The 27,624-nt window shown below is 38.2% G+C and overlaps 1 protein-coding gene across 2 annotated transcripts; it reads right to left on the minus strand.

Moving 5' to 3' along the window:
- Window positions 1-956: 956 nt before the first annotated feature.
- map3k5 (mitogen-activated protein kinase kinase kinase 5) lies at window positions 957-26,108 on the minus strand. Of its 2 annotated transcripts, XM_079474632.1 has the most exons (30): window positions 25,317-26,108; window positions 18,627-18,766; window positions 16,648-16,671; window positions 15,903-16,096; window positions 14,724-14,892; window positions 13,505-13,611; window positions 13,209-13,379; window positions 12,821-12,933; window positions 11,996-12,155; window positions 11,709-11,862; window positions 10,725-10,832; window positions 10,587-10,639; window positions 10,292-10,387; window positions 10,002-10,083; window positions 9,719-9,852; window positions 9,501-9,628; window positions 9,212-9,348; window positions 8,469-8,574; window positions 8,041-8,198; window positions 7,714-7,894; window positions 6,960-6,977; window positions 6,630-6,807; window positions 6,386-6,554; window positions 6,118-6,303; window positions 5,911-6,016; window positions 5,509-5,752; window positions 5,204-5,316; window positions 4,995-5,104; window positions 4,804-4,880; window positions 957-1,842 (listed from the first exon to the last, which is right to left on the minus strand). In XM_079474632.1, exons 1-30 carry the CDS (start codon window positions 25,693-25,695, stop codon window positions 1,782-1,784), a joined length of 4,056 nt encoding a protein of 1,351 aa, XP_079330758.1. In that variant the 5' UTR covers window positions 25,696-26,108; the 3' UTR covers window positions 957-1,781. The 2 variants fall into 2 exon arrangements, with proteins under 2 accessions (XP_079330758.1, XP_079330759.1); XM_079474633.1 differs by lacking the exon at window positions 6,960-6,977 and having other exon boundaries at window positions 7,705-7,894.
- Window positions 26,109-27,624: the final 1,516 nt, after the last annotated feature.

The raw sequence follows: 27,624 nt of genomic DNA on the forward strand, positions 1-27,624 counted from the left end.
GCATCACAACACAAATAAGAGTCTTTTATTGTGATCTAAGAAAATAAGACTTTTACAATTAACATAACTGTCTGAACGTATTCTGCACGCGATCATTTCATTTATTTGAATTAGTTTATTTATTTTTCATTTTCCACTTTTTCATTTGAAAAAATACTTGCTTTGATGTTATTTGGCAATAATGACGTCCTAAATGCTATTAAATGTTATATAAATGTGGACTGTTATTTAATAGCTCATATTTAAGAATGCGAAGAAACTTTGAATCTAATATTGCAGAAACATGCATGACATATATAACAGAACAGCATATGACATTTTATTACACAATGGCACGAGAGGGCTTTGGACGTCAACCACACAAAATAATGTTTATTCCCCTGAATACATGATTAACAAAAATAAATAAAAATAGTCTTAATAAACATTAAATATCCACATAAATGATTTGATATAATCTACACTTATCCATATAGATTTAGCAATGTAGGAAATATCTTTAGTATATTTTGAATATACAACCCTGCTATCTTCTATATTCAATGCTTTGTATATATATTTGAACAATAAAGAGGTAACTCTGCAAAATAAATGTCCAATTGCTCACTAGAGTTAATACATAAAGTTTGTTAATAATGAGCAATCCTTTAACAGCGATTATAAATCTCATTGTAAAGTGTTGCTTTAAGTTCTGCTGTATTTGTCTGCATAAACTCTTGATTGAAATATAATGTGCTAATGAACTTGAACTTGTTTGCAGCCTGTTGAGGTTTTTTTTGTGATAATGACCTGTGGATTGTACATTATCCTTACATATTTCACCTTAAAAAAAATGTTGCTCTAGAAAAAGAAGACACTACTTTTAGTAAATTGAATTGAATTTAGTAATAGGTAACGTTCCAATTTTTATCAAATGAAACATTCGAATCAAGAAACACTGATCATGACAACACAAATGACAGAAATCAAACTTTAATTTACTGTTATATGATTGTCACATTACATAGCCCTGTATTTATATATATAACACATAGCAGTGGGTTAAAACAATTGAAATGCACAGGAACAGGTGAACATGTACATTTTGTTTGTGTGTGTTTGATAATAGACTCTTGCAGTAGTTGTACAGAGTTTAAATAGTTGAGGTGTTGGAGGTTTGTGCTTAATAAATAAAGCTTTGGCAAATCTTTCAAAATGTGAGTATATACTTTGTGTGAGCTGCTTCTGAATAGTGAAATTCTGCAATATAAATATAATCTCAGGAATGTATATTTAAAAGTTTTACGCATAATTTTAGGCTGTTTACTCATTTCATTTATCACCCCAAGTATCAGAGAACACAGTAGAATTTGTGAGGAATCAGATTGGTCGGGATGTTCCTTCATAGCTGTTAGAATATACACAGATTCGCTAAAAAAGGTAAAATACCTTGATGATACACTTTATAAATGATACATGTAAAAAACATACAAAATCAGTTTTTATATACGTGTGTGTGTATATAGTTTCAATGTCTTTCCCTTTAAAGGGATCGGAGCTGCAAAAGTTCTCAGGCAGGTCCAGACAGGAGTTTGTAAACAAATATAAAAATAAAACAAGTTTCCAGTACAAAGTTGCCACAACATCACAAACGAATTAGCTGTGTAGATATTATTCTACAGCTGCAGCTGTTAAAACACTGTTATTTACATGTTATATGAATTGATCCCAGTGGATATTTCACTCTGTTCTCCACATGTCGGGTGGCTCCGGACGGTCATATATGTGTATACATAGGGTTCTCAGGATGGTTTCTTTCTGTGCTCTGTAATAGCGTTCCACAGTTTACACAGGATTCCACCTCTGAAAACACACAAAAGAGTTACGATAATTACAAAGTCAATGTGAATTAGGTTCATTCCCATCAAAATTGAATTGCGGCACTCATTCGGTGACATTATTAAAACTCCATTCTCATGAACAGATTGCAGTATTTTTGTTAATACTTTTATTTAATGTTAATTGTTTTATTAAATACAATTAGGGCTGTAAAAAGATACACATTTTTTTTCGTGATTAATCACACGCTTTCTAATCGAGATTAACTGCACGCTTTATAATCGAGATGAATCGCACACGGTCTAATCGAGACTAATCGCATGGTTTCTAATTCGAGATTAATCGCATCCTTTCCAATCGACATTAACCAAAAGCTTTCCAATCGAGATTAATCGCACGCTTTATAATCAAGATGAATCGCACACGATCTAATTGAGACTAATCGCATGGTTTCTAATTCGAGATCAATCGCATCCTTTCCAATCGAGATTAATCGCACACCGCCTAATTGAGATTCATTGCACGCTTTATAATCGAGATTCATTGCACGCTTTATAATCGAGATGAATCGCACACGGTCTAATTTGAGATTAATTGCATCCTTTCCAATCGAGATTAACCACATGCTTTCTAATTGAGATTAATCGCATGGTTTCTAATTCGAGATTAATCGAACGCTTTCCAAAAGAGATTAATCGCACACCCTCTTACCGAGATTAATCACATGATTTCTACTCGAGATTAATCGCATCCTTTCAAATCGAGATTAATCACATGCTTTCTAATCGAGATTAATCGCATGGTTTCCAATACGAGATTAATCGAACGATTTCCAAAAGAGATTAATCGCACACCCCCTAACCGAGATTAATCACATGATTTCTACTCGAGATTAATTGCATCCTTTCCAATAGAGATTAATCACATGATTTCTACTCGAGATTAATTGCATCCTTTCCAATAGAGATTAATCACATGATTTCTAATCGAGATTAATCGCATCCGTTCCAATCGAGATTAATCTCATGCTTTCTAATCGAGATTAATCGCATGGGTTCTAATTCGAGATTAATAGAACGCTTTCCAAAAGAGATTAATCGCACACCCTCTAACCGAGATTAATCACATGATTTCTAATCGAGATTAATTGCATCCTTTCCAATAGAGATTAATCACATGATTTCTAATCGAGATTAATCGCATCCGTTCCAATCGAGATTAATCACATGATTTCTAATCGAGATTAATTGCATCCGTTCCAATAGAGATTAATCACATGATTTCTAATCGAGATTAATTGCATCCGTTCCAATAGAGATTAATCACATGATTTCTAATCGAGATTAATTGCATCCGTTCCAATAGAGATTAATCACATGATTTCTAATCGAGATTAATTGCATCCTTTCCAATAGAGATTAATCACATGATTTCTAATCGAGATTAATTGCATCCGTTCCAATCGAGATTACTCACATGCTTTCTAATCGAGATTAATTGCATCCGTTCCAATAGAGATTAATCACATGATTTCTAATCGAGATTAATTGCATCCGTTCCAATAGAGATTAATCACATGATTTCTAATCGAGATTAATTGCATCCGTTCCAATAGAGATTAATCACATGATTTCTAATCGAGATTAATTGCATCCTTTCCAATAGAGATTAATCACATGATTTCTAATCGAGATTAATCGCATCCGTTCCAATCGAGATTACTCACATGCTTTCTAATCGAGATTAATCCCATGGGTTCTAATTCGAGATTAATCGAACGCTTTCTAAAAGAGATTAATCGCACACCCTCTAACCGAGATTAATCACATGATTTCTAATCGAGATTAATCGCATCCGTTCCAATCGAGATTACTCACATGCTTTCTAATCGAGATTAATCCCATGGGTTCTAATTCGAGACTAATCGAACGCTTTCTAAAAGAGATTAATCGCACACCATCTAATCGAGATTAATCACACGAGTTCTAATCGAGTTTAATCGCACACGGTCCAATGGAGATTAATCGAATGTTTTCCAAAAGAGATTAATCGCACACGGTCTAATTGAGATTAATCGAATGTTTTCCAAAAGAGATTAATCGCACACCCTCAAACCGAGATTAATGACATGATTTCTAACCGAGATCAATCGCATCCTTTCCAATCGAGATTAATCACATGCTTTCTAATCGAGATCAAGTACACACGTTCAAATTGAGATTAATCGCCCCTTTCTAATCATGTTTAATCATAAACTTTCTAATTCTGATTAATCGGATATTTTATATTCCAGATTATTCACACCCTTTCTAATCGAGATGAATTGCACGCTTTCTAATCGAGATTACTCACATGCTTTCTAATCGAGATTAATCCCATGGGTTCTAATTCGAGACTAATCGAACGCTTTCTAAAAGAGATTAATCGCACACCATCTAATCGAGACTAATCACATGAGTTCTAATCGAGTTTAATCGCACACGGTCCAATGGAGATTAATCGAATGTTTTCCAAAAGAGATTAATCGCACACGGTCTAATTGAGATTAATCGAATGTTTTCCAAAAGAGATTAATCGCACACCCTCAAACCGAGATTAATGACATGATTTCTAACCGAGATCAATCGCATCCTTTCCAATCGAGATTAATCACATGCTTTCTAATCGAGATCAAGTACACACGTTCAAATTGAGATTAATCGCCCCTTTCTAATCATGTTTAATCATAAACTTTCTAATTCTGATTAATCGGATATTTTATATTCCAGATTATTCACACCCTTTCTAATCGAGATGAATTGCACGCTTTCTAATCGATATTAATCACACGCTTTTTAATCGAGATTAATTGTACACTTACCGTGAAATTAAGCATACAGCATTTATTTTGCTTAACAAAATAACAGCGGGTGAAATATGAGCTTCACAGTTTCAATTACATTAAAATCTGAAAAGTGGAATTGTAAAATGATGGACTGTACATACCGCAGTCTCAAAGTCTTCAGGTCGTCTCTTGTGACATAATGAAGGATGTCATCGAGGGTGTACTCCTCAGCTCTAATCTATAAAATAGACAAAAACATATTATATAAAACCATGATCTGTCGCTCAGATATAATTTTATAGAATTTTAAGAATCGCAGAATGAATCTTTTAATTTAATTGTAGTTTCTTACTCTCTCCACAGACTCCGTGTCAGCCCCGTGAAGTTTCAGCCATTCTTGAAGCTCCTGGTCTCCATCTTGTTCAAATGATCTCTGTGTGTTCATGAAGGGCTCAGGAACATCTGCCATAAACACATGACACAACACTGGGTTGGACTGTGGGATTTATGATTTGTTTAGTGTATAGTGTGTATGGGAATGAATATGGATATTAGACAGACCGGTGAGTGTGGACCGTGCCTTCAAGAGTTTGATCTCCTGCTCTCTCTCCTCCAAGACCTGATGTAAGATGGCCTGATACTCTCTCTCCTTCTCTATCAGTTCCTCCAACAACCTACAGCAAACAAATATGTGGGTTTGGATATCGGTATGGCTCATTTTCCAAGGGTACATAGTCCAATAATAGCTGATATTTAAAGGAATAAAATGAATATTCATCATCATATACTTGAGTTATTACTTGTAACAGAAATTTCAAGTATCCTCTGCTTTCTATCAAGCAACGAAAGGGAACGAAGACGCTCACCTCCTGGTTTCTAGCTTCATGCGTCCCAGCTCCATGCTGATGGACCTCTGAGCGCTCTGAGACTCATGGGAAACGGTTGAACTGAGCGTGCTCACACCCGACGTGGCCACCGTGTCGTCATGATGGGCAAGAGGTGGTGCTATGTCTTTGAAGTCGGCTCTTCTCTGAGGACCGTTGTCATCATCGATGTCCTCCTGATCGGCCAGGTCACTCTCAGACGCCAGCATGAAGTGTGGCTGCAATTCTGAGAATAAGCAGACAGACAATAATAATTAAAACCCAACACTGGGTTCATATAAACACTCTGTTGCCGGACACACACCAAGGCTACACATTTATAGACCGACAAGGATGATTAAATGATGAATTATTTATTTTACTGTTTGCACGTAGTTTGTTTACCAGGTACTAATATGACAATAGCGGTCTGCACAGCTTTTCTGACAATGTTATCCAGAGCAAACATCCAGTGCGGCTTAATGTTGTGATTCCTCAGGACTTTATTAACCTGGAGACATAACACACAAAAGTTTTGGACTTCAGGAAGTGACTGGATGGTCAAAAGAACTTTAAGGGCAATTGTAAAGCAAACGTTGGCCAGACACTCACGGCATCCTGAAATCCAAACAGCGCCACCTGCAGTTGGCTGACTGCCGTACTATCAAAATCCAGCTCCAGTTTGAGTTGAGAGAGGGTGCCGGCGATAATTTTTCTGTCCGCCATCCGCACAAAATCCCCCAGACTTGTCACCAGTGTGGAGATGTGCTGATGCTTCAGTTTGGTCCCCTCAGAGCCCTGCAGACAACCACATAACTTTAAAAACATGTGACGCCATAAATTCAACCGAACAATGATGATGTCATGTCGCGGATATGACCTGTGTCAGCGCCTCCTGAAGGTAAAGCACGATCTTCTCCCTGTCCTCCGTCAGGATGCGGTGTAAAGTCGCCCTCCTCTCGCTGTCTTTCCTCAGCATGAAGAAACCCGAGTCTTTCTCCTCCGGCGAGGGCGGAGCGCTGTGGTCCTCAAAGTTCTCCACAGGAATACTGAAAGAGAGAATACAGATGAATCATCTCTTAACACACTACACACAGAGAGACCAGTGACGTCCTAGTGCTGACCTGAGGAAGAGCGAGCGAGGACCTTTGACCTCTCGCTCACTGTAGCATTTAGTGCTGGGTTTGAAGTTAAAGGGGTTGGAGCAGAGCTCATTGTCAGGTGACACAGAACCGTACTCGCTGCTGCTGCTGGTGTCCTCCACCACCACAGGAACAGGAAGTGATATACTGCGTAGATACTCTAACACACACACACACATCGTCATTACACACACAACTATACAGAACACACACTGTGAGACTATTGTGTTTTAGAATATTGTATATCCTCGGTTTGGCACGTAAATTATTTCTAGGATTTGTTTTATCATTCAGAGAATGAACAAGACTTACCAGGTCCTGGTGTCAGAGCTGTTAAAAGAGAAAAGACGGTTTTATTCAAATGTAAGAAGTAAAAATTGGGGTCAAAATATTCCTGTTGAATATTTTTCAAGTTCAGGAGGTGCTCAACCTTCAGATAATGTTCGATCTAATGTGCTTTGGGAAAGTGATTTATTATAAGATTTACATTTATTAAATAATGTGTATGTATTAAATTATAAATACAAAATAAAAGAAAAACAAGTAATAATGAAATTATAAATAAATAATTAAAATAATAATACTAATAAATACAGTAGTGACTAAATGTGATGTCTGGCGTGGCATATTTGTACATTATTTGCTTGTAACAGCACATCTGGTTCAATAAACAATATATATATTTGATTATGGTATTTATTGGAAATATCATGGAATATCGGTTTTATCCTTGTGTATTAAAAATAGAAAATACTGGCAGTAAATAAAGCACATATTAAGTAGAGTTTGATCGGTATTTTAGTTTTTGACTACATCAGTAATTCTCCTCGATCTTGACTCAATAAGTTTGGCTCATGTGTCATTTCTTGCCAAACCTCTTAAAATTGTTTACACTCCAAACACAACTACACAACATCCATACAATGTCTTCTAATAAATCTGAAGAAAGAACGAAGACATCAAGTGTCCAAATTTCGACATCACTTTGGCCACTAATGTATGTCGTTTTATTATAACATAGAAAGCATTCAAGGTAACAGGGTTGAATGAGTTATACGTATCAGACCTGTGAAATTGTTAGTCTTTGATCGTTTCTTGCGTGAGGTGACAGTCAGAAACTCGTGAGTGAGCAGATCATTGGATGTGGCTCGGCTGTCTGGATCCGGTTCAAAACAGCGCAGGATAAATGCTTTGGCTTCAGTGGACATGGATTCAGGAATCTCTGGATGGATCTTAAACATTCCAACCTGCACACACACCCGACATGAAAACTTATCTCACAACTCAACGTACAACACTGCAAAAAAAACATTTTACTCTACGAAGTAAAGATTATATTTACTTAGATTATTTAGACATTATGATTAATTCTATCAAAGAAAGTGTTTGTGACCTTGAACATGGCTGCCTGTGGTTCTCCCAGCTCATAGAAGGGTGGCTTCCCCGTGGCCATTTCAATGATAGTACAACCCAGAGACCAGATATCTGCTGGCTTTCCGTACCCCCGCGGCCCTTTATCTATGATTTCAGGGGCCATGTACTGTAACGTACCTGAAATTTCCACACACAGCATAAACATTACTCACAGCAACTATGACACTGTTAAGAACAACATTAACAAACATTAAATCCTGATGTGTTACAAACATCACACATTTGAACTGTCTGTCATTATGGTGTGAAAATAAAATCTAAACCTCCCAGAAATGCATGCAGGATATCCACATGCTCATCACTTCAATGCAAATATAAATATACAGTCTGGTAAATTTCAGTCTTTCAAGCAGATCAGTGTCAGGATTAATATGTTTGTTAAAGTACCGGTGAAGGTTTCAGTGCATGGATTTATTCCAGCCAGACGTTTTGATGTTCCAAAGTCTGAGATCTTCAAAACACCACTGTAAGTGTTTATCAGGACATTATCACCCTGTAATGTGAGGAAAGACAAACTGTTCACTTCACTTCAGGACACGTACATTAACAAGTGATATAGCCATATGGGTGTATAGCCGTAAATGCTGAATTTAAAACAGTTCTGTAATCAGATTGTTTCACATTGTAAAAAAATCGACTTGAATACTTTAGTTGGCTTTACAAGAATTAGGGACCAAGCCCCCAATTTGATGTTTATATGTGACATTTATTATATAAATGTGGTGCATTTTCATGCAAACTCTTCGGCTGATCCTTACTTTTTTCAGTTCATCTGTTTTCTATCATTTTTGCTCTTGTGGCTCTGCGTTGCCATCCGTGCACCTGAGGAGCTTGGCCCCTTTATTGCCGCTTGCAGCTATATTTAAAATTGTATTAAACTGACAAAAGGATCCTGTTGCATTTAACCGCACTGAAATTGCACTAAATTCTAGTGTCGTGCAAAGCCAATTTGATTTACCTTTTTGGTAAACCTAAAGTTTTTAAGATAGATTTTTTACATCGTGGTGCTATAATTGTTTAGCTATTGATGTTGAATTGATTCCTGACTTGCATGTGAGCTCCATGACAGCAAAACAGATGCACTGGCCATCATTGAGATCAGACTGATGATGTCACGAAGAGATCATTACCTTGATGTCTCTGTGAACTATCTGGTTATCGTGCAGATACTTGAGACCCTCCAGAATTTGTTTGGTGTAGAAACCGATGGTGGACTCGTTGTTTTTAAGAGGACCCCACTTTGACCTGAGCAGCGCTGACAGACTGCCTGCCGTTCACACACAAACACAACACATTTTTGATCATAGATGCATTAGGTTACGATCTAGAAGAACAAAACCAGATGTGAGAAAATCTGCGACTAAAAACCCAAGAAATCAGAAAGAACTTTGAAAAATGTGAAAGTAAATGCCGTCTGACCTCCAGGCACCTGCTCCATGAAGATCTTGATAAAGCCGTTCTCACTGATGGAGCCCAGATACTGAACGATGTTCTTATGCTTCAGGTGTTTGTGAAGGGCGATCTCTTCATGCAGAGGTTGTGAATATCTGACAACACAGGGAACGCACGCGTGTACATGAACAGTTTGTTCATGTGTTTTAATGCTTATGAAAGCTTCAGAAGAAAGCGTCGCTCACCTGCTGTCCCGTTCAGGAATCTCTTTGATGGCTAAACGCACCTGGTTACTAAGATCACGACCCGCATAAACCACTCCAAACGTGCCTTTACCCAGAATCAACCTGTCTCCATGTTCATCATATTCATAATCATACTGCAGACACACATGAGCACACACATCTGCTTAAAAATATCAATAACAAATATAAAAACTAATTATAAATAGCGAGAATTGCCCCCATGCAGTGTGTTCCAGCCATTATTCACAAAAAAAACATATTGAGAGTATCTTGAATGAAGTACCTCTAAAGCCTCAGATTCACACTCGGTCTCGTCCGAGCCTCTCCAGGCCTCCTCGGTGAGTGTATTCACAAGATCACAGAACCTGCACAACACACACACACATCACCTTCATAAACACAATCTGCATTAAAATAAGACAACAAACAAAGTATTTCAATAAGACTATGATGTGTTCACATGATTGTGACAGACACACTAGCACTGAACCAGACTGAACATAATATAAAACAGCGTCTGTCCTTACGTCGCTCATGTTAAGAGTAAATAAAACACAGAACAGGAACACACACCTCTTGCAGTGCATCTCTGTGCAGAAATAGATCTGGAAATCTTCAGAGTTGTTCACCACGTACAGAAAAGAGCTGCGCTCATCGAACTTGGAGATGCTGGGCGTGTCAAAGTCACAAAGAGAAAAGGTTTTTGACTGAAGCCTTGCAGCCAACATTAGTTTACTTTCACTATTCACAGCTCACATATCATTATGTCGGGAGGAATCTTCTTGAATTTGGTTTTAAAATGACAATATTGATAATAAACTGCAGCGTCTTTAAACATTTTTGATATAATTATACTACATTTATTTACCTCACACCTCGTACTGATGCTGCACTGAAATTCCACTCATGAATCCCATCATTCTGACAGAGAGAGAGAGAGAGAGTGTGTGAGACAGATATAAAAATAAGCTCTGTCTTGAGACTGTATGTGTATAAGTGTCTTTACTTTATCATCAGGAGTGACGTGCCAGATAGAGAGCGTGTTCTCCTCCGCATCTTTGTTTATAGAGAGGTAAGACGGCTGGTACACTTTTGTGGGCTCCAGAATTAATACCTACAAGCGTCAAACATATCAAACATACAATACCAGCATAAATAAAAGAACATTTCATATTCTCAAAAACATTGAGAGCTAATATAGACAGTAAACACAAATGGGTAGTGTTACGAGCAAAGCGGTGAGGGAAAGGAGCGAGGCCGGTGATGTGAGTGATAATGAGTGTCAGATGCGCGTTGAACCGGTCTCGCATCTCTCACGGAGGAGCTCCGGGAGCATAAAATGATGAGCGACAGGAGGGTACGAGGAGAGAGGACCACGCCTGGACTTTACGTCGTGTTTTAGTGTATTTGTTTGGCCGGCAGTCGACCATGAGGGAGTTCGATTTGTTGTTTGTTTATTTTATTAAAAGTTGTTTTATGTTCGCCGGTTCCCACCTCCTTCCTTCCTTTATGGATCTTCGTTACAGATACAAAATAACCGCAAAAGTGTCCTATGGTGTGACACATCCTGTGCTTTGTTGTTGATGTCAAAGGTTGCTCATCCAGAAAATCTTATGCTATTTGATATTATAAATAATATAATATAACATTATATTATTATATAAATAAAATGTAATATATACAAAACGGTTTGTTTGTATTATTTCTGCCGTCACACCTAGAACACATGATACATTTTATCTGTCAACTCCCCAAGTATTATGCACTAAATAATATGTATTATAATTGTTAATTCCCTCAACTCCATTTAAGTAATATTGTACATACTGTACAGGTCTGGAATGAAATAAATGAAGAAAGACTTGACATTTTTGGGTGAACTATCCCTTTAACGCAACATAATTTCATCCGGTTCACCTCGTGTCTTAGGATCTGTTTTAAGTCTTGACTGTAATGTGTTCGAGTCTGTGCATGTGAACAGTGTTCGTACTGGAAAACGGACGGATGTCACATCCTTTTTAGTGGCTTCCACCATGAAGTCCATCCAAAAGTCCACCAGCTCTTGTTTAGGGGTCTGTGGATCTGTGTTTGGTTTAGTGAAGTGTTTATAAATGAGGATGGTCTCGACCAGTGAGCGCAGATACCTGAGAAACACACAACAACAACGACGACGACAGTAAAACACTCTTCTTAAGGCAAGTGACAAGTGATGTTTATCTTATTGGTTGTAAATGATCAGTTTTGTTGCATTGGTGTGTATAAAACGTGAGTAGATACCAGATGGGAGCTTTAATTTTGAAGAGTTTCTCAGAAGCTTGAATGACTCGTGTGTTGTCACAGGCGAGGATACTGGCTCCCAGAAAGAAACCCACATCCCAATAACTCTGAAGTTTATCCAAACTGCCTTTCTTGCCCAGGAGACTGCTCAACTTCACACCTACGAAACACACACGCACAGAACACATAAAAACTTTTTATCATCACGGAAAAACATTTTTGTCAAATCAAAACTTGTCACCTCCAAGAATAAAAACATTAAGACACTAGAGTTTAATTGTTGAAACCCATGAAGAATGTGGAGGTGTAACATGAACGGAGATTCTGGATTTGAGTAAATGTGATGTGAAAGGTTTGAGTTCATATTGAGATCTTCAATAATATTGACTTTTGATTGCAGACGAGACCAGTCTGAGCTCAGTCTGAGACTGTACCGGGGATGGAAACAGCTAAGTTTTTACGATTCCCAAACAGCAGGCATCCACAAAAGCACCACATTTATTGTGTAATTATTATACATGAAAATGATTATATTCAGTGTCCGGTTTGTTTGGAAGTGACGGTTGACTAGTTGATGGAATCGGTGCTTATTCGCAAATGTTCCTATTTTGCGCATGACCTAAGTCTGCAGCTTTTGATGGAAACCCGCCTGTTGTTGACATCTCTTCTGAAACTCTATTGACATTTGTGATTTTCTCAGGAGAAGCATATGAGCTCTCTATCTAATGTCTATACTCTCAATGTGGGCGAACCATAAATAGTTGAATATAAATGATTTGGATGAGGTGGAAGCCATCGTCCTTCACGTCTGTCAGTCAAACGCACCTACTTTCCGCAGCTCAAAGGACGAGTCGAACTGATTCCCTGCAGCCAGCAACAGGACTGCGTAGTTTATACCCGAATGCAACGTGGGCTCCGATTCGAAACCTCTTTTAAACCTGTAGGCCGAAAGAGAGAGAGAGAGAGAGAGAGAGAGAGAGAGCGTTATTATACCGCTGAACATCCATCCTCTGTTACTATGGCAACATGATGGGTGAATCTCACAAAATCTGTCAAGAACCCGTCCAGGTCATAATTCCCTCCGAGAGCAGAAGAGAGAAAGAATATGCTTAGCATGAATAATTAAGACCGATTTTGTTTATCCTACGTTTACATTTCTGTCTTCAGCTTCGGGGTGAGATGTGACACGGACGTGCGTTTCTCAAATCCTCACCAGAGCATTCCGTGATCTCTGCTCTCCGTGTCCGCGAAGTGAGAGTCCAGGAACATGTCCTTATAGATTCGGCCCACCAGGCAGTAAATGTCAGACGCCACCTGTTCATCTGAGCTCACCAGAGGCAACATGATGTCCAGAGCTTTCTGTCTGTCGCCCGACAGGTTCCTCCTGTAGACAAACACTGAGAATGACGCATCAAGACATCTGATCAACGCATCAGGTGATCGTTCGGCATGTTGTTCTCAAATTCAGCGTGGAGAGAAAGTGTTGTTGTGTATGAAAGCAGCTCTCACCTGTTGAGGGCAAAGGCGTAGTGAAACTTTATATGAGGATGAGCCACGGGGTCAAAGGTCGGCAGCTTGTCCAGTGTTTCAACTAACTTCACAATGGATTCATAATCCTACAGACAAGGAAAAAGCACAAATGTCAAAAGAAAGAAACTGCTTAAACACACAAAGAAAGATTCTGAGAGCAGATATCTTGGCCCGGTTTACACCTGATATTAAGATGATCCGAGTTAAACCGAAACGCATCTTAATACCAGGTCACAAACAGGTTTTGAATGACATGAAGGGGAATAAAGGATGTTTTGATATTTCTATATTATAGTATGTGTTTAGGTAAAATCTTTGTTTCCCTCTGTGAACTACTAACAATATTTCTCCCAAATGTCAAATGTTTCTATTTGCATTCATTCGCAGAAAATGTGTGTTTTTAACACCTCAAATACGGCAAAGAAAACACGTTCAGATTCACTTTTAAGCAACACAACAGTCATATTTCTGTTTGTATTTGTATTTAGGAAAAGTAAAAAATATCTATTTTTGAAATGACCACAATGCATCTAGAAATAAACTTTGGAGTTTTTCTACAGCTGTATGTCACCTTCATATTTACACATTTCTCATGTTTATTTCATAGACACATCTTTATTTTGTTTTAATCCTTTGGCGAATCATTACTGGCATATCTATCTGCATATGTAAATGATGTAAAAAAGGCACTTTCCATCTTTACACTGCGGTGGAGGCACAGAAGCTACACTTCACAAAACAAGCAAAATTGAACAATATAACAAAGACGTACTTCAGTGTTCAGCTTGTAAAAACAGATACAGATTTAAATTCATTTTCTGTCTATTGAATTGAATCTGCCTACGACCCCTAGAGACAGCTGTTTGATATACACATGTACAGTACTGTAAGTGACCCGCGTAGGGTGTAGTCAGTAAGTACTGTGTAAAGGATTAGCATATAATATAACCACACAATCGTTCCTACAGGCTTTAGCAAAACAATTGAAACACAGGTATAATAATATAGATCAAATCATAAAACTATTTTGTAGGCAAACTGTAATTTTCCAGCCAATCGAAATCCTTTAGGAGGGCTCAATTCAATATACAGAAGATAAAAAGTGTCACACGTACAGCGACTGGTAAAATGCTCTGATCTGTGACTCTTATAGAGATGTGAATGTGATGAGCGGTTCTGAGCGAGTCAAATGCAGCACCTGAATGTCTCTGTAGGACAGCAGGAGGTTGATGATGATATCGGCTGACAGACACTCCACGTTATCCAGACGCTGCTGGATTCTCCCGAGTTCTGCCGCCAGCTCCGCTCCGGTGTAAAGCTCCCGCGCTTTACGAATCTCATTCAGAACCGTCTCACGAAAATACTGGCTAAACAAACAACACTTTTATTGATCTCTGCAGGCTATGAACATGAACATACTCGTGATAACATGATTAAACCATCCCTATTGATTTTGGTTTCTTTTTCTCGTTGCACATCACTTTAGGGACATTTTGAGAATCAAATCATAGCGTGAAATTCAAGATGCAATGTTTTAACAAAGTTTAAAGGACGAGGACGAAGAGAAAAGACGCAATATAATGAGAACCATGCAAAAGTTAAAGTCTGTCATGTTGAAAGGAAGGCCAAGCAGATATCAATAAATATATTATGCACAGGCAAGCTTAGAATATAAATGCAAAGCATTAAGAATGTTCTTTGGGGGGGAAATGCACCATTTAGTTGTGTTGTTATATGAATTGTTGTATCACAACCTTGACTTTTACATTCATAACTTTTAATATAATGACTGAATTCTTGTACTGCTCTGACTTTATTCTCAAAACATTTATGTTACAGTTCTATGACTTCATACTTGACTTTATTCTTCAAACATTGCAACTTTAATTTCACAAACCAAAGAGCCTTGATCTTCTAACTTTAATTTTGTTCTTCAAACTATTTTTCTTGAATCTAATATTGCTACGTTTTTACTCTTGTAATTTTAATTTTAATCACCAAATATTATGATTTTATTGACTGATTCTTGTCATTTCAAGTTCATTCTTGAAATATTTTCTATTCTATATTTTTTATCCTCAGAATAATTTGATTTTAACTTCTCATCTCTATGGCTCCATTCTTGTCATTTTGATTTGATTTCTTAATGATTTTGAAATATAAATTAAACTATAATTTACATTTAATTCCTAAAATATTTGACTTTCTTTCTTCTGAATTTTAACTTCACAATGTTTATGACTTTATTCTTGTTGCTTTTACATTGCTCCTAAAATATTATGATAATATTGTCACAATCTTTTTTGCGGTTTACAGCAAGAAATGAATCAAGAGAGAGAGATAAGATGAAGACATGAGGGATGGAGGTGTTCCTCACCAGGTGCTGGTTTTACAGCCGGTCAGCAGTTGCGTGAGTCTGTCCAGCAGTGGCATGCAGATGGGTCCCAGCAGAGCTTCAAAGCTGGGCTGCATGAGTTCACTGAGACCCTTCATCAGACTGCTCTCACAACAGTACACTTTATTCTGAGGGGTCACCATGTACGGGATGAACGTGTAGTTGGCGGCACACGACTGGAGAGAGATGAACGAAACTTATGTTAGCTGTGGAAAACCATGAATGTTTGCGGCGGGGGGATCTCAACCCAACCAAATTCTGTCAGGGTGTTGGACAGAACAAAGCAATGTAGAATGTATATAATGAAGTCATGCATGAATAGGATTATTTAATAATGAGCTCACAAAACACATCCTGTCTTACAGATCCAGAATCCAAGAAAGTTTTCTGTGTGTATTGAGCAATTATTAATTTTGTATTATAAACACATACAAATGTATATATAAGATAGTATACATCAAGTTATTTATAGTATTAATATAATAGTTATTTAAAGAAATGTTATATAAAAGAACTGTTTCTATATCATTTAAATGATATATAAATACAGTATAAACACATGCAGTTAATTATATACGCATGTGTTTATAAATATGCACAGACACAAACTTTTTTCTGAATGTGATTAATCATTGAACAGCCCAAATAAGGTACAATAAAAGATAGATGAAAAGAATGTATATTTACAGCAAATAAATGAGGAACAGAAAGAAATGTACACACGTACCAAATTCTTCTGACATATGAGCTCCTGTAAAAGAGAAACAGAGATGTTTAGCTCTCGTTTTATTCATTACAGTGTCGCAGTTTTTCACTAAAAGTGTGTTTCATTGTGTTCTGAACAGCACACCGTGATGTCGAATGGTATCCCATGATGCAACATGCTTCATTAACCTTCCATGATTTACTTGCTCTTGAATTGTTTGATCAAATTGGCATAAAAATAAACGCGTATTATCTCCATTTACCCTTAACTAGTTGTCTTTTTTTAAATACTAGAATTTTAACGATTTTATTCTTGTTATTTTTGCATTCTTTCTAAAATATTATAAATGCATGGTATTTGTTTATTACATTTTGTGAACACTGGTTTAAATGGTCCTGCAGTTTACAGTCCTTTGATTCCCTCACACAAAAACACAGCGGTTCTAGTAAAACATTGCTATGTTCGGGAATCTCAACATGTCAAAATGTTTAACCATCTGTCTTGTTTCATATTTTATCATTTATTTCTTCTTCTTTTTTTTAAATGCAAAATAATACTTGTTTTGACAACTTCTCACTATTGTGCATGACTTTGCTTGTGCCGCGGCGCTGGCATCTCCAAATGGAACTGCAAAATTAAAAATCTAAAAGATTTCCTGAACAATCCCTCCATCTGCCATTGGCACAGATAATCCTGCATCAGACACTTCAGATGTTTGTCCCATAATGTGCAAATGCAAATGAGCTCCTCTCATTTTAGATTTAGGATTAGGAAAGTAAAGTCAAAAATAAATCATGGTTCTAAAGGGAATAGTTCCTGTCTGCTCAGCGGTCAATAACCCAACGCTGTGACCTCAGTCAGGGAGACATTTCTCATAGGAAAGCAAGGTCTTGGAGCTGTTGAGGTGAAAGGTCATTCTCTCTGGAGAATGCAGGGCCACAAATGCCAACTGATATCTGCTCATAGGCTTGAGAAATATACACTGTTAGGAAAAGGAGGTTTATTCACTTAGCAAACAGAGAAGAAACTGAACCATTCATATAGAACCCATCAAACATTGTGTGCAATTTTTATATGTTTTATCTGATTGTTGAGTCTCCCCAGGTTTCTCCCGGCCGTGAATAAATGCAAAACAAACTTGAGTTTGGAGTCGAGTATAAGAGAATAGACAGAGTTAAGGCCAATCTGAGATATCTGGGACATCCAGTACTTTACATCAGATGCGTCACTACTGCCACGCTTCTGTCCCAAACTAGTATTTGCATCACTTCACCAATAGCTGAGTGTTATTTCTGTCGCATAGCAACAATCTGATGCCTGACCATCTGAGTTTCTTTCTCCTGAAGAACACAAAAGATGATCTTTTGAAGGACGCCGATAACACAGCGTAGGAAATTGTTGTTGCACCGACCTTGTAAAAATTGTACAAATGTACACATATTAAAAATAATTATTTCTAGAAATGTCTGCAGGGAAGGTGGAATTAAGCGATGATCGGATCGGGAGGACAGTATTAGTCATATAAGACAAAAAACATTAAATGTACACTTCTGAAGATTTGGACGACTCATTTATATCAGTTAGACTGTTGCTTTAAGCTTTTTCTGCGAAACATTTCTGCGTGCGAGTAATAATACAGAAATGTACAAAATATTTTTTAGTTTTTAATGTGATTTTTGTATTCGGAATGTCAAATTAAAACAAGAAACTTCAAGCGAAACACAACTTTAAAAAAACTGTTAATTGTTTCATCAAACAACATTGAACCCCATTGACTTCCACTGTATGAACACAAAACTGAGACATCGCTCAAAATATCTTCCGTTGTGTTCCACTAAAGAAAGAATCATTTACAGGTTTGCAACTACATGAGGAGGAATGAATACTGATTTTGATGACTACTGAAGAACTAAACATTGTGTTTGTGTGGCAGACCGTGTGACGGGTCGAGTAAGAAAAGAAACAGAATGTAGTGTTGTGAGGCAGAAGGCCATGGTGACCTGTAGAGAATGCAGTGAGTCTGAGTTGACGTCGCAGTACAGGATGATATTGTTCACCATGCTGAAACTCTCTCTCACACCCAAATGATAGAAGAGCGACGGCTGTCGAAACGCTTCCGTCATTTCAACCGCTGCCACATCTGTTAACACACACAGACAGACAGACAGAAGAGGAGAGGATGAACAACAGTGACCCAAAACACTTTTGGTGATGGACATGGGAAAATTCATTTAGAATTTAAACAGAAAATAGAAATTTCATTTGGTTCATGTCATTTCTGTATATCATGTTCAAAAAACGAGACCAATTTCCCATCTCACTATTTTCACTCTATTGACAGAGATTGCATGCCTGGGACTGCCCTAAACTGCCTGAGGCTAACAAACCCTTGTGCAAATACAGTATGAAAGAGATAACAAATATTTCAGAAATACATACCCCGACTATTGAACAGCCAAAATATGCATCAGCACAATAACAAATGAAACTTATATAACTAATGCTAGACATCTTGTTTGTAGTTTGAGACGCAGACACAGATTCAGGTCTTTATCTGACAGCTTCAGTAAAGACAAATCCAGATAAAACACTATCAGTAACATGAGAGAGAGAGAGAGAGAGAGAGAGAGAGAGAGAGAGAGAGATGACTGAATGTTTGACATGTTGAGTGTTTCAATCATAACGCCTGTAAGAAGGTCAATAACACCAATGAGATGGCACATGATGACTCTATACCTAAACGTCTGTGAGAGATGAATCAGTGTACTAGTTCTTATGAGTGTACTGTTTCAATGCTTCAATTTGTATAAAAGTATAGTTGAATATATACTTTCAATAGTTAAACTGAGAACACATTTTTACGTAAATGCAGCTATGATGTACTTATACTGATATACAGATAGTATAATAGTTTACGCATTTTTTGAGTTTATGAAAATACATTATATGCAGAAAGAATACTTGTACAATTTTGGGGTAAACTTAATGTCATACTCGCTAATGTTAACCATTTATAGATGGTTTCAAAGCGACAATATATACAAGAGTTACTGCGCACGCACTGTGTCCTCATTCGCATACTAACCATCCTAAATAATATTGGAAAATAGAATTCGTACGTTCCAATCATAGTATGCTGAAATGAGTATTCTCAAAGTACCCGGATGGTCCACTAACGGCTGATATTACCCATAACTCACCGCGGGAGTTTAGTGACGCTACAGTGCATTATTAACATGAAATAAAAGAAATGTATAAACCTTTCCAAAGGGGCGGTTCTAATGTAAGTGGATATTCGGGGCTTAGCCCAGAGTCCACCACATATGTTTCACATTTATGCATATGGCAGATGCTTTTATCCAAAGCGAGTTACATTGCATTATACGAGACATTTGTTTTTAAGTATGTGCAATCCCCTGGGATCCAACCCAAGACCTTGGCATTGCTAGCTAACCACGGAGCTACAGGAAAGCCCAGATCAGGTACTCCGGGCCCGTATGCAAACACTTTTAACGGGCAACTCCGTGCGCATAACTGGACATCGGTTGTTTACTCAGATTGGTCATTTAAATGTTAGTGCGCGTCAATCACGCTCAACGGCAGACCAAAGGAAGTGCAAACTCGGAAGTGCCGATCCATCTCCCCAGTCTCTAACCAAAGCTTTCCTGTCTTTTCTCCTCTGTCCTATTAAATAAAGGCAAAAGACCCTAAAATATAACTTAATCAAGAAAAAGAAGGAGGGAAAAAGCAACGTGCCAGCGTTCGACACGTGTTTTTATACGAGTGGCCCTAACATTTCTATGATAAAACCGTTTTCAAACACTAAACATTTAGCTACTTTCGTCGCGCTGGCTCTTTCACAGTTAAAGCAGACCTTAACCTCGGCTTCTGTCTGTAGCAAATCTTTCATTTTTTTTTATATTGATGAGCTCATATAAATTAAACTTTCATGTATTAAAATGATTAAATAGATGACGCCTAATAAGACCTCTCTACTCGCCTTAACCGCACCACTTTATTATAAACACCTGTTAGACATTTTAAAATATTTTCTTCATTTTCTTGAAAATAAATGCCTATTAGGGGCTTCACTGAAAACATTCGGGGCTTCAGCCCCCTAGCGCCGCCACTTCTTTTCCATAGCAAGAAGCAATACTGTACATACTTTAAGAGCATAGTATAAAAAGGCAAATTGGGACGCAACAATAGAGAGCCTGAAGATTTTTTCTGATAACGAGCAAAAGAAACCAAGAACTGTTATTTGGCTAAACTTGTCTCTGCAATATTTTGACTGCAACGTCAACCTTAACCACTAGATGTACCAGAATGTACCGTACGTTTCTTTAAATCCGAGGACCCATTCAAGAAATTGCTTATTTAAGAAAATAAACACACAACAAAATGTATTTTATTGTATATATTTCATTCAATTATTATACAATAAAATAATCATATAACTTAATATGAACATAAATTAAATATAAAAAGTTATATCATGATTAGACTCTAGCCAAACACTGACTGGAGGTTTACTGCAGTCCAGGCACACACATGTCTGATGAAACCGTCTATATATTACTTTGTGCACTTTATGTACAAATGCTATACGCTATAGTTTTTAGCTATTAGTATGATTTAAATAAAGTTCTTCTCCTTTACTTGTTCTATTTACTCGAGTCCACCCCTAAAAAACGTCTAACATTTAAACTTGAACATGAACATTTATATGACTATATATATATGAATTCTTTTTTTTATCATTGATAAAATGCGAAGGACCCCGTGTCACGACGACAGCAGTGGATGGAGTTTGTATTTCCCGGACAGCAACAGAGTTTTTCAAGCGATACATATATAAGCGTAACAGTAAATTCCATAAATGTTTGTAAGGATGAATAAAGACATACTGTGGATTTACAGTCTCTTTGGGATTATGTAATGATGAACATTATGAATGGTGACTTAAAATAGCTGCAAAGCTAACAAGTTAAACGATGTTTAGCATATAGAGACGTCAACTGTACAAGTGTAATTTTTATGTTTCGAGGGTTTACTTGGATATTTTACGTTTATAAGAACTTAGTTTAAAAAATAAACTCAAACAAAGAAATGGAAGTGAGTAGATGGCAGATGGCGTGTTGTGCGTGTGTGGTTTGTATTTATCGGGCCCGTCCCGAGGGGTGAGCTCGAAATGTCTTTAAATATCAGCAGGAAGTCGACTGTGTTTGCAGACGTTTGTGTCAGATTATTTTTACAACTGCTGTTTCAGTTACGCACATCACAGCAAAACCGAGCAAACCGTCTTATGTGTATAAATATCATTCTGGAGATGTGTGCCAAAAATCACAATACTTGTGAAAAGTATTTATGTGAGGCGCTAAAAAAAAGCTGTTTCCAGCTGTTTAGTTGTCAGTTCATGAAAACTGACCTGCAAATATAATTCATACATGTACATAAATGATGAAATATGCATCATATGTATGTGTGAATTTTAGTTGCAGAATTAATCTTGTGACGGTTAAAGGAGCGCAAGGGTAAATAAAGATGAACCGACCCAGCTAGCATGTTTACGTCTGTAAGACGTATGCTGAGGAGCTGGAGATCTGGACAACATCTGATAAACATCTAAGATTGGATCTAAATCATAAACATCCTACAGATTTCTTATAGATGTCTATGTGACATCTGACAGCAGACGTCTCCAAAACGTATTGCAGACGTCTGCCAGATGGAGTGTGCGCTCAGTGGAGAGAAATTCTACATTTATAAACTGATGAAGTGGCAAGTTGTATAATAAAGCTCACAGTCATTCCAACACGCACATGTAAATCTGTTGCAAATGTATTTCCCATTTCTCCCATGTAAATCTCCGCTAGATTTGCCTGCCTGTCCAGTGGAGCTGCAGTGATATTGCTTCTTGTCTCTGGTTATTGTGCGGCAGAAACCACAAATGAAAACCTCAATAACTGTGCTCTTTGCAGACACGAAGTGCAAAAACAAAACGAAAGTCTGTTGCAACAAGAGACACTTTTCAATTGTGCAAATGAAAAATGTTGATGTAACCAGTCACGACAAAAAGTGTAGCCGAGAAAAGGCAATTAACAGATCCCCAAATCTAAACTTCAACATGAATCTAACATCATACTGCTGCCTATATAACAGCATATAAAAAGATCTTACAGGGGAACGGAAATCAGGGCAAAGGCTTTTTTTGGAAGTGCGAGTGTTTATTAAGTGAACACGATGTAAAATCCAGTGTATTTGATGGTGGGTGTTTGTTTTTTGAGTGAGACACAGATGAGTTTGTTGTGTGGATTATTGAAGCTTTGTCCAGGATCAGTGTTAGCTCCAGACATATGCTAGAAACACGACCGGACACTTCATGTTAGATTATCAGACAGTTCTCAGCAGATCATACGACATCTCTTCTTATGATCAGACATCACAATCACTTATGACCGTGACACAATGCGCAGGACGGGTTACGATCCGACATGCTAACCCTGCTCCATGAATCCTCATCACACAAACTATTTTAACTATGAGCATCTGAAGAAGTTTAAATGAATTATGATTTATCGGCTATAATATATTGTCATTTATTGTATTATCGGCCGATTACATAAAAAAATTACTTATTTTATATATCCCCATTCAAAATATCTTATTTTATCTTCAACAGAACAAAATTAATGATACAATACTTTTTCCTACTATGGTAGTCAATAATGTCCAAGAAATGTCAGTTGCTAATATTTTTCCAAATATCTCCGTGTTCTTCAGAACATTTCTACAGGGTGAGTGAATGAACGGTCCCTTTAAGAGATTCCATCTCCTGCCATCCTACCATCTCAAAGATGGGAAATATTTCCGAAGGATGTGAGCCATTACATTTCACAGCAAGTCATACCGAGCGTCCCACAAGTGGTGACATGCTAATGATAAAAGTTCAGATTCATCAAGAGCCATGTGATGTTACTGCACAGAAAAACAACCGTTTCATCTCGCTGCTGCTAAACAAACCCGTCCATATCAAACCCTCCATCATCACAAATTCTGGAGATCAGAATCGCTGCAGGCCAAACTCCAGACGGCACCAGAAAATACCACAGCAGAAACAAAACGCATCAGTATGTGATCTAAAACTGGATCGTAGAAATTTTACAATAATAGCAGAACTATTAGGGGTGTAACGAAATGCTCAGCTCACGGATCAACACGATACACAATACTGGGTTTTAACCCTCTTTATGTAAACTGAATAGAGAAAATATACTGCCAATGCTCTACGATACGTATCTAAATAGCTCTTTGACATATATCTTAATGTTTTTGTATTGTGATATACTGTACGATACACACCTAACAACTATACAAAGTGTCAAAAATATACCTAAACTCAAAAAAGCTTTCTTTTGGCTCAGTGGTTAGAGCGATGCCAAGGTCAAGGGTTCGATCCCAGGGAATGCACATAGTCAGAAACAAATGTACAATGCAATGTAAGTCGCTCTGGATAAAAGCATCTGCCAAATGCGTAAATGTAAATGCAAAGAGCTCCAGCGGCTGTTTTTGTCAACAAGTTTACACTGAATGAATGCTTTAGTTGGTGTAACAATTAAAATAGGTTCACATTTACATATTTAAATTGCTATGATGGTGAAAGTTTACCCAGATAGCACAGCTATGTCAGTAAGATGTCTACTAAAGATCTGGAGAACATCTGCTGCACGAAAGAATCCGATAAACATCTTAGAAAGGGTAATTTTACAATCATTCAAAATCATCTAGATGTTTGTAGACGTACTGCAGGTGAGCAAACAATAAAAAAAATGTCTTGCAGATGTAAAAGCAGACATCTTTTAGCGGCCTGTTGATAACATACACGCTACAAACAAGACGCTAAGCAGACACAGTCCTGGAACAATAGCTTTTGTACCCACAAACAAAACGTGTCACACCTTTTCCACAACAGTGACTAACACACACATCACCACACGCACCGTTTCCAAGTAGTTTTATGTGTATGACCTCAACATTAAGGTCATCTGATGGACAGGAGTCACTGTCTTTATGTACACCCCCCATTGTGGAGTTCAACCGTTTAGACATTAATAAGAACTACTAAACGACTCTGAATACACATATTTGTGTTCACGATATCAGGCTGCGCATATTTAAAATACAAATAATGACTGGATCTGTTCTACATCTCTATCTTTCATGCGGTTTAAAGTCTGTGACACATTCCCTATAAGCTTCTTTTCATTTCTCTCTGACTGACTTCCAACCCCAACGATCCCACTTCCCACGCTAGTAAACTCTCCAGGTATGTTTACAAGCCGCGTCTCTCTGGTTCTGCTGCCCTTCAGCTTTACAGGTCTGCGTTCTGTTTCGGATGCCAGTCATTTTTCATGGAAAAGGAGTTCAAGTGGCCGTGCGTACGGTATGTGGGCGAGCCATAGAATCACATCTCACTTCACTCGGAGAGTTTTCCTGGAAAACCTTGAAGGTCGAAAAACAACCGAAAAGAATCCAGAAAACATCTGACAACGTCTTAACATCTGACGATGTCTAACTTCCCGATCCATGACACTAAACACCAGCACATTCTTCAGATATTTCTGTGGATTAAGCACATGCCTTAACCTTCATATACAGGACAAACCCGACGCTCCGGTCCGTATACTTACCGGCATTGTAAAAGTGATCAAGGACCGACGTTTCGCCAAAGTCCAGCATCCCAAAGTGGATGATCTCCAGTGTACATCCCACAATGTCACAAGCATCCTTCAGACACTGTAATGCCATGTTCTCTGGACTCTGAGACTGGCTCATCTCCGTGTTTCTCACGTACACCACGGTCAAGGCTCTATTCTTATTTTTGCACGTGCTCAACAATGTGCCAGCGTCCGACGGGCAACTGATCAGCCCGGGATTGGCACTCTTGCAGGACGGGTCATGCCACAGGGTCACGTTACCGCCGCTTCCTTTGCCATTCTCAGCCATTGTGTCCGGCGGTTGGCCGAAAGATGGAACCGAAAGAGAAATTCCTTCAAGATCTGAATTCATTGTTCGTGGGTTTAAGCTTCAGCGCAGAAGCTCAACCTGCACACCTCATAGCTGACACGTCTGGCTACAGTCGCGACGTCAAACAGACAAATAAAGGTGTCGTGACGTCACCAGCGACTGCAACCTACAACAGGCGCGATAACCGTGTCATTTACAAATCAAAACCGTAGAATCCAAGCCGCGGTAAAAGTGATAGAGAGAGAGAGAGAGAGAGATCGTCACGACTCGAGGATTACATCGCGCGCCAGGAAATTCACCGACGCGTTGCTGCGCGCGTGCAGTTGCCGAAGTATACGCGAAACTCCGGGAGCGTCGCGCGAAACCTTCCACCTCACGCTTCCTCGTCCTTCCTGTTTATGTCATGGCCGAGTTGCGAAATCGCTGTCATCTGAAGCGCGCGCGCCCGCTGGACCCTGCCCTATCTGAGACGCACAGAACTCGCGCTCGAGCGAGGGGCGGAGTGACGCTGTCTGACAGGAAGCAGTCGTACTATGACGAAGGCGTCGTCCGTCCTAATGGTTAAACCAACGCAATGTGCAGCTGACAAATCCTACTATGGTAGTGACGAAACAGCTTCATCGAAATTAAGCGCGTTAGCGACACCCGCTGGTCAAAGTAAACTTGTATTGCATTATTATAGTTAGTATATGTTATGATTGTCGTTTAATCGCTTTGCATTGAAAGTGACCATTAGACGGAGGCACGGAAACTCGCACGCAACGTATGGGCGTGGCTTCGCTTGGCATTAGGCTTGTTTGAGATGAGCAAAATCTGCGCAGAACCGATCACCGGTGATCACCGCGAGCTGCATACCGGTTAGAAAAGTATGGAAGGCCATTTAGGCAGAAATGTCTTTAGACGTAACGTGTACAGACGCTATAACGCGTGTACGTATAACGTAGGTTTTTCCCCTTAACAGCCAAGTGATCTGCTACTCCTCACAGTGTTCCCATTTAGATTAGATTAGATTCAACTTTATTGTCATTACACATATACAAGTACAGTGTAACGAAATGTAGTTTAGGTCTAACCAGAAGTGCAGTTAGCAAGTGCAGGATATAGAGTTATAAGAAATACAGAATACAATATTGAGAAAATATTATACAGTGGGCATGGATTATGAAAATATTTAGCAGTAGGTGTGTTCTATGAAAATATGACAGTAGGTATCTCCTATGAACAATATATACAGATGACTATATACTATGAACATTAATGTACAGGTGGATATGAGCAGATAATAATTTAGACTAACAAATAGTGCAAGTGATTTAAGTGTGCATAGATTATTGACATTAGCTGTTAAAGTTGCAGTGCAATAGGTGAGTTAATGCAGTTGTTGAAGTAACAGTGCAGTGGATGAGTTAATGCGGTTATTAAAGTTACGGTGCAGTATAAGAGTTAATAATAGGTTGCAGTCCAGAAGATGAGTAAATGCAGTTAATAGAGTTACAGTGCAGTAGATTAGTTAATGCAGTTATTGAGGTTACAGTGCAGTAGATTAGTTAATGCAGTTATTGAGGTTACAGTGCAATAGATGAGTAGATGCAGTTAATAGAGTTACAGTGCAGAAGATAAGTTAGTGCAGTTATGAAAGTGGTCCATTAGTGCAAATGAGCATATTTCAGATGTGCAAGTGAGCAGTATAGAGTGCAAATGATGCTGTGCGTGTGTAAACAGTCCAGTAGAGCAGATAACATGAAGTACTGGTGTGTACAGTTCAGTCATGCATGCAGCCCTGTAGTGCAATGTTAACGATGTTATAGCAGCATTGGAGTTCAAGGTAAGAGAGGTAGTGGAATCAGTGGGGGGCAGAGTTCAATAATGAAACAGCTCTGGGAAAAAAAGCTGTTTCTTAGTCTGCTGGTTCTTGTCCGGAGGCACCGTAAGCGCCTACCGGAAGGCAGGAGAGTAAACAGTCTATGAGCG

The sequence above is a fragment of the Barbatula barbatula genome (assembly GCF_947034865.1).
Source record: "Barbatula barbatula genome assembly, chromosome: 15".
Taxonomy (NCBI): Eukaryota; Metazoa; Chordata; class Actinopteri; order Cypriniformes; family Nemacheilidae; genus Barbatula; species Barbatula barbatula.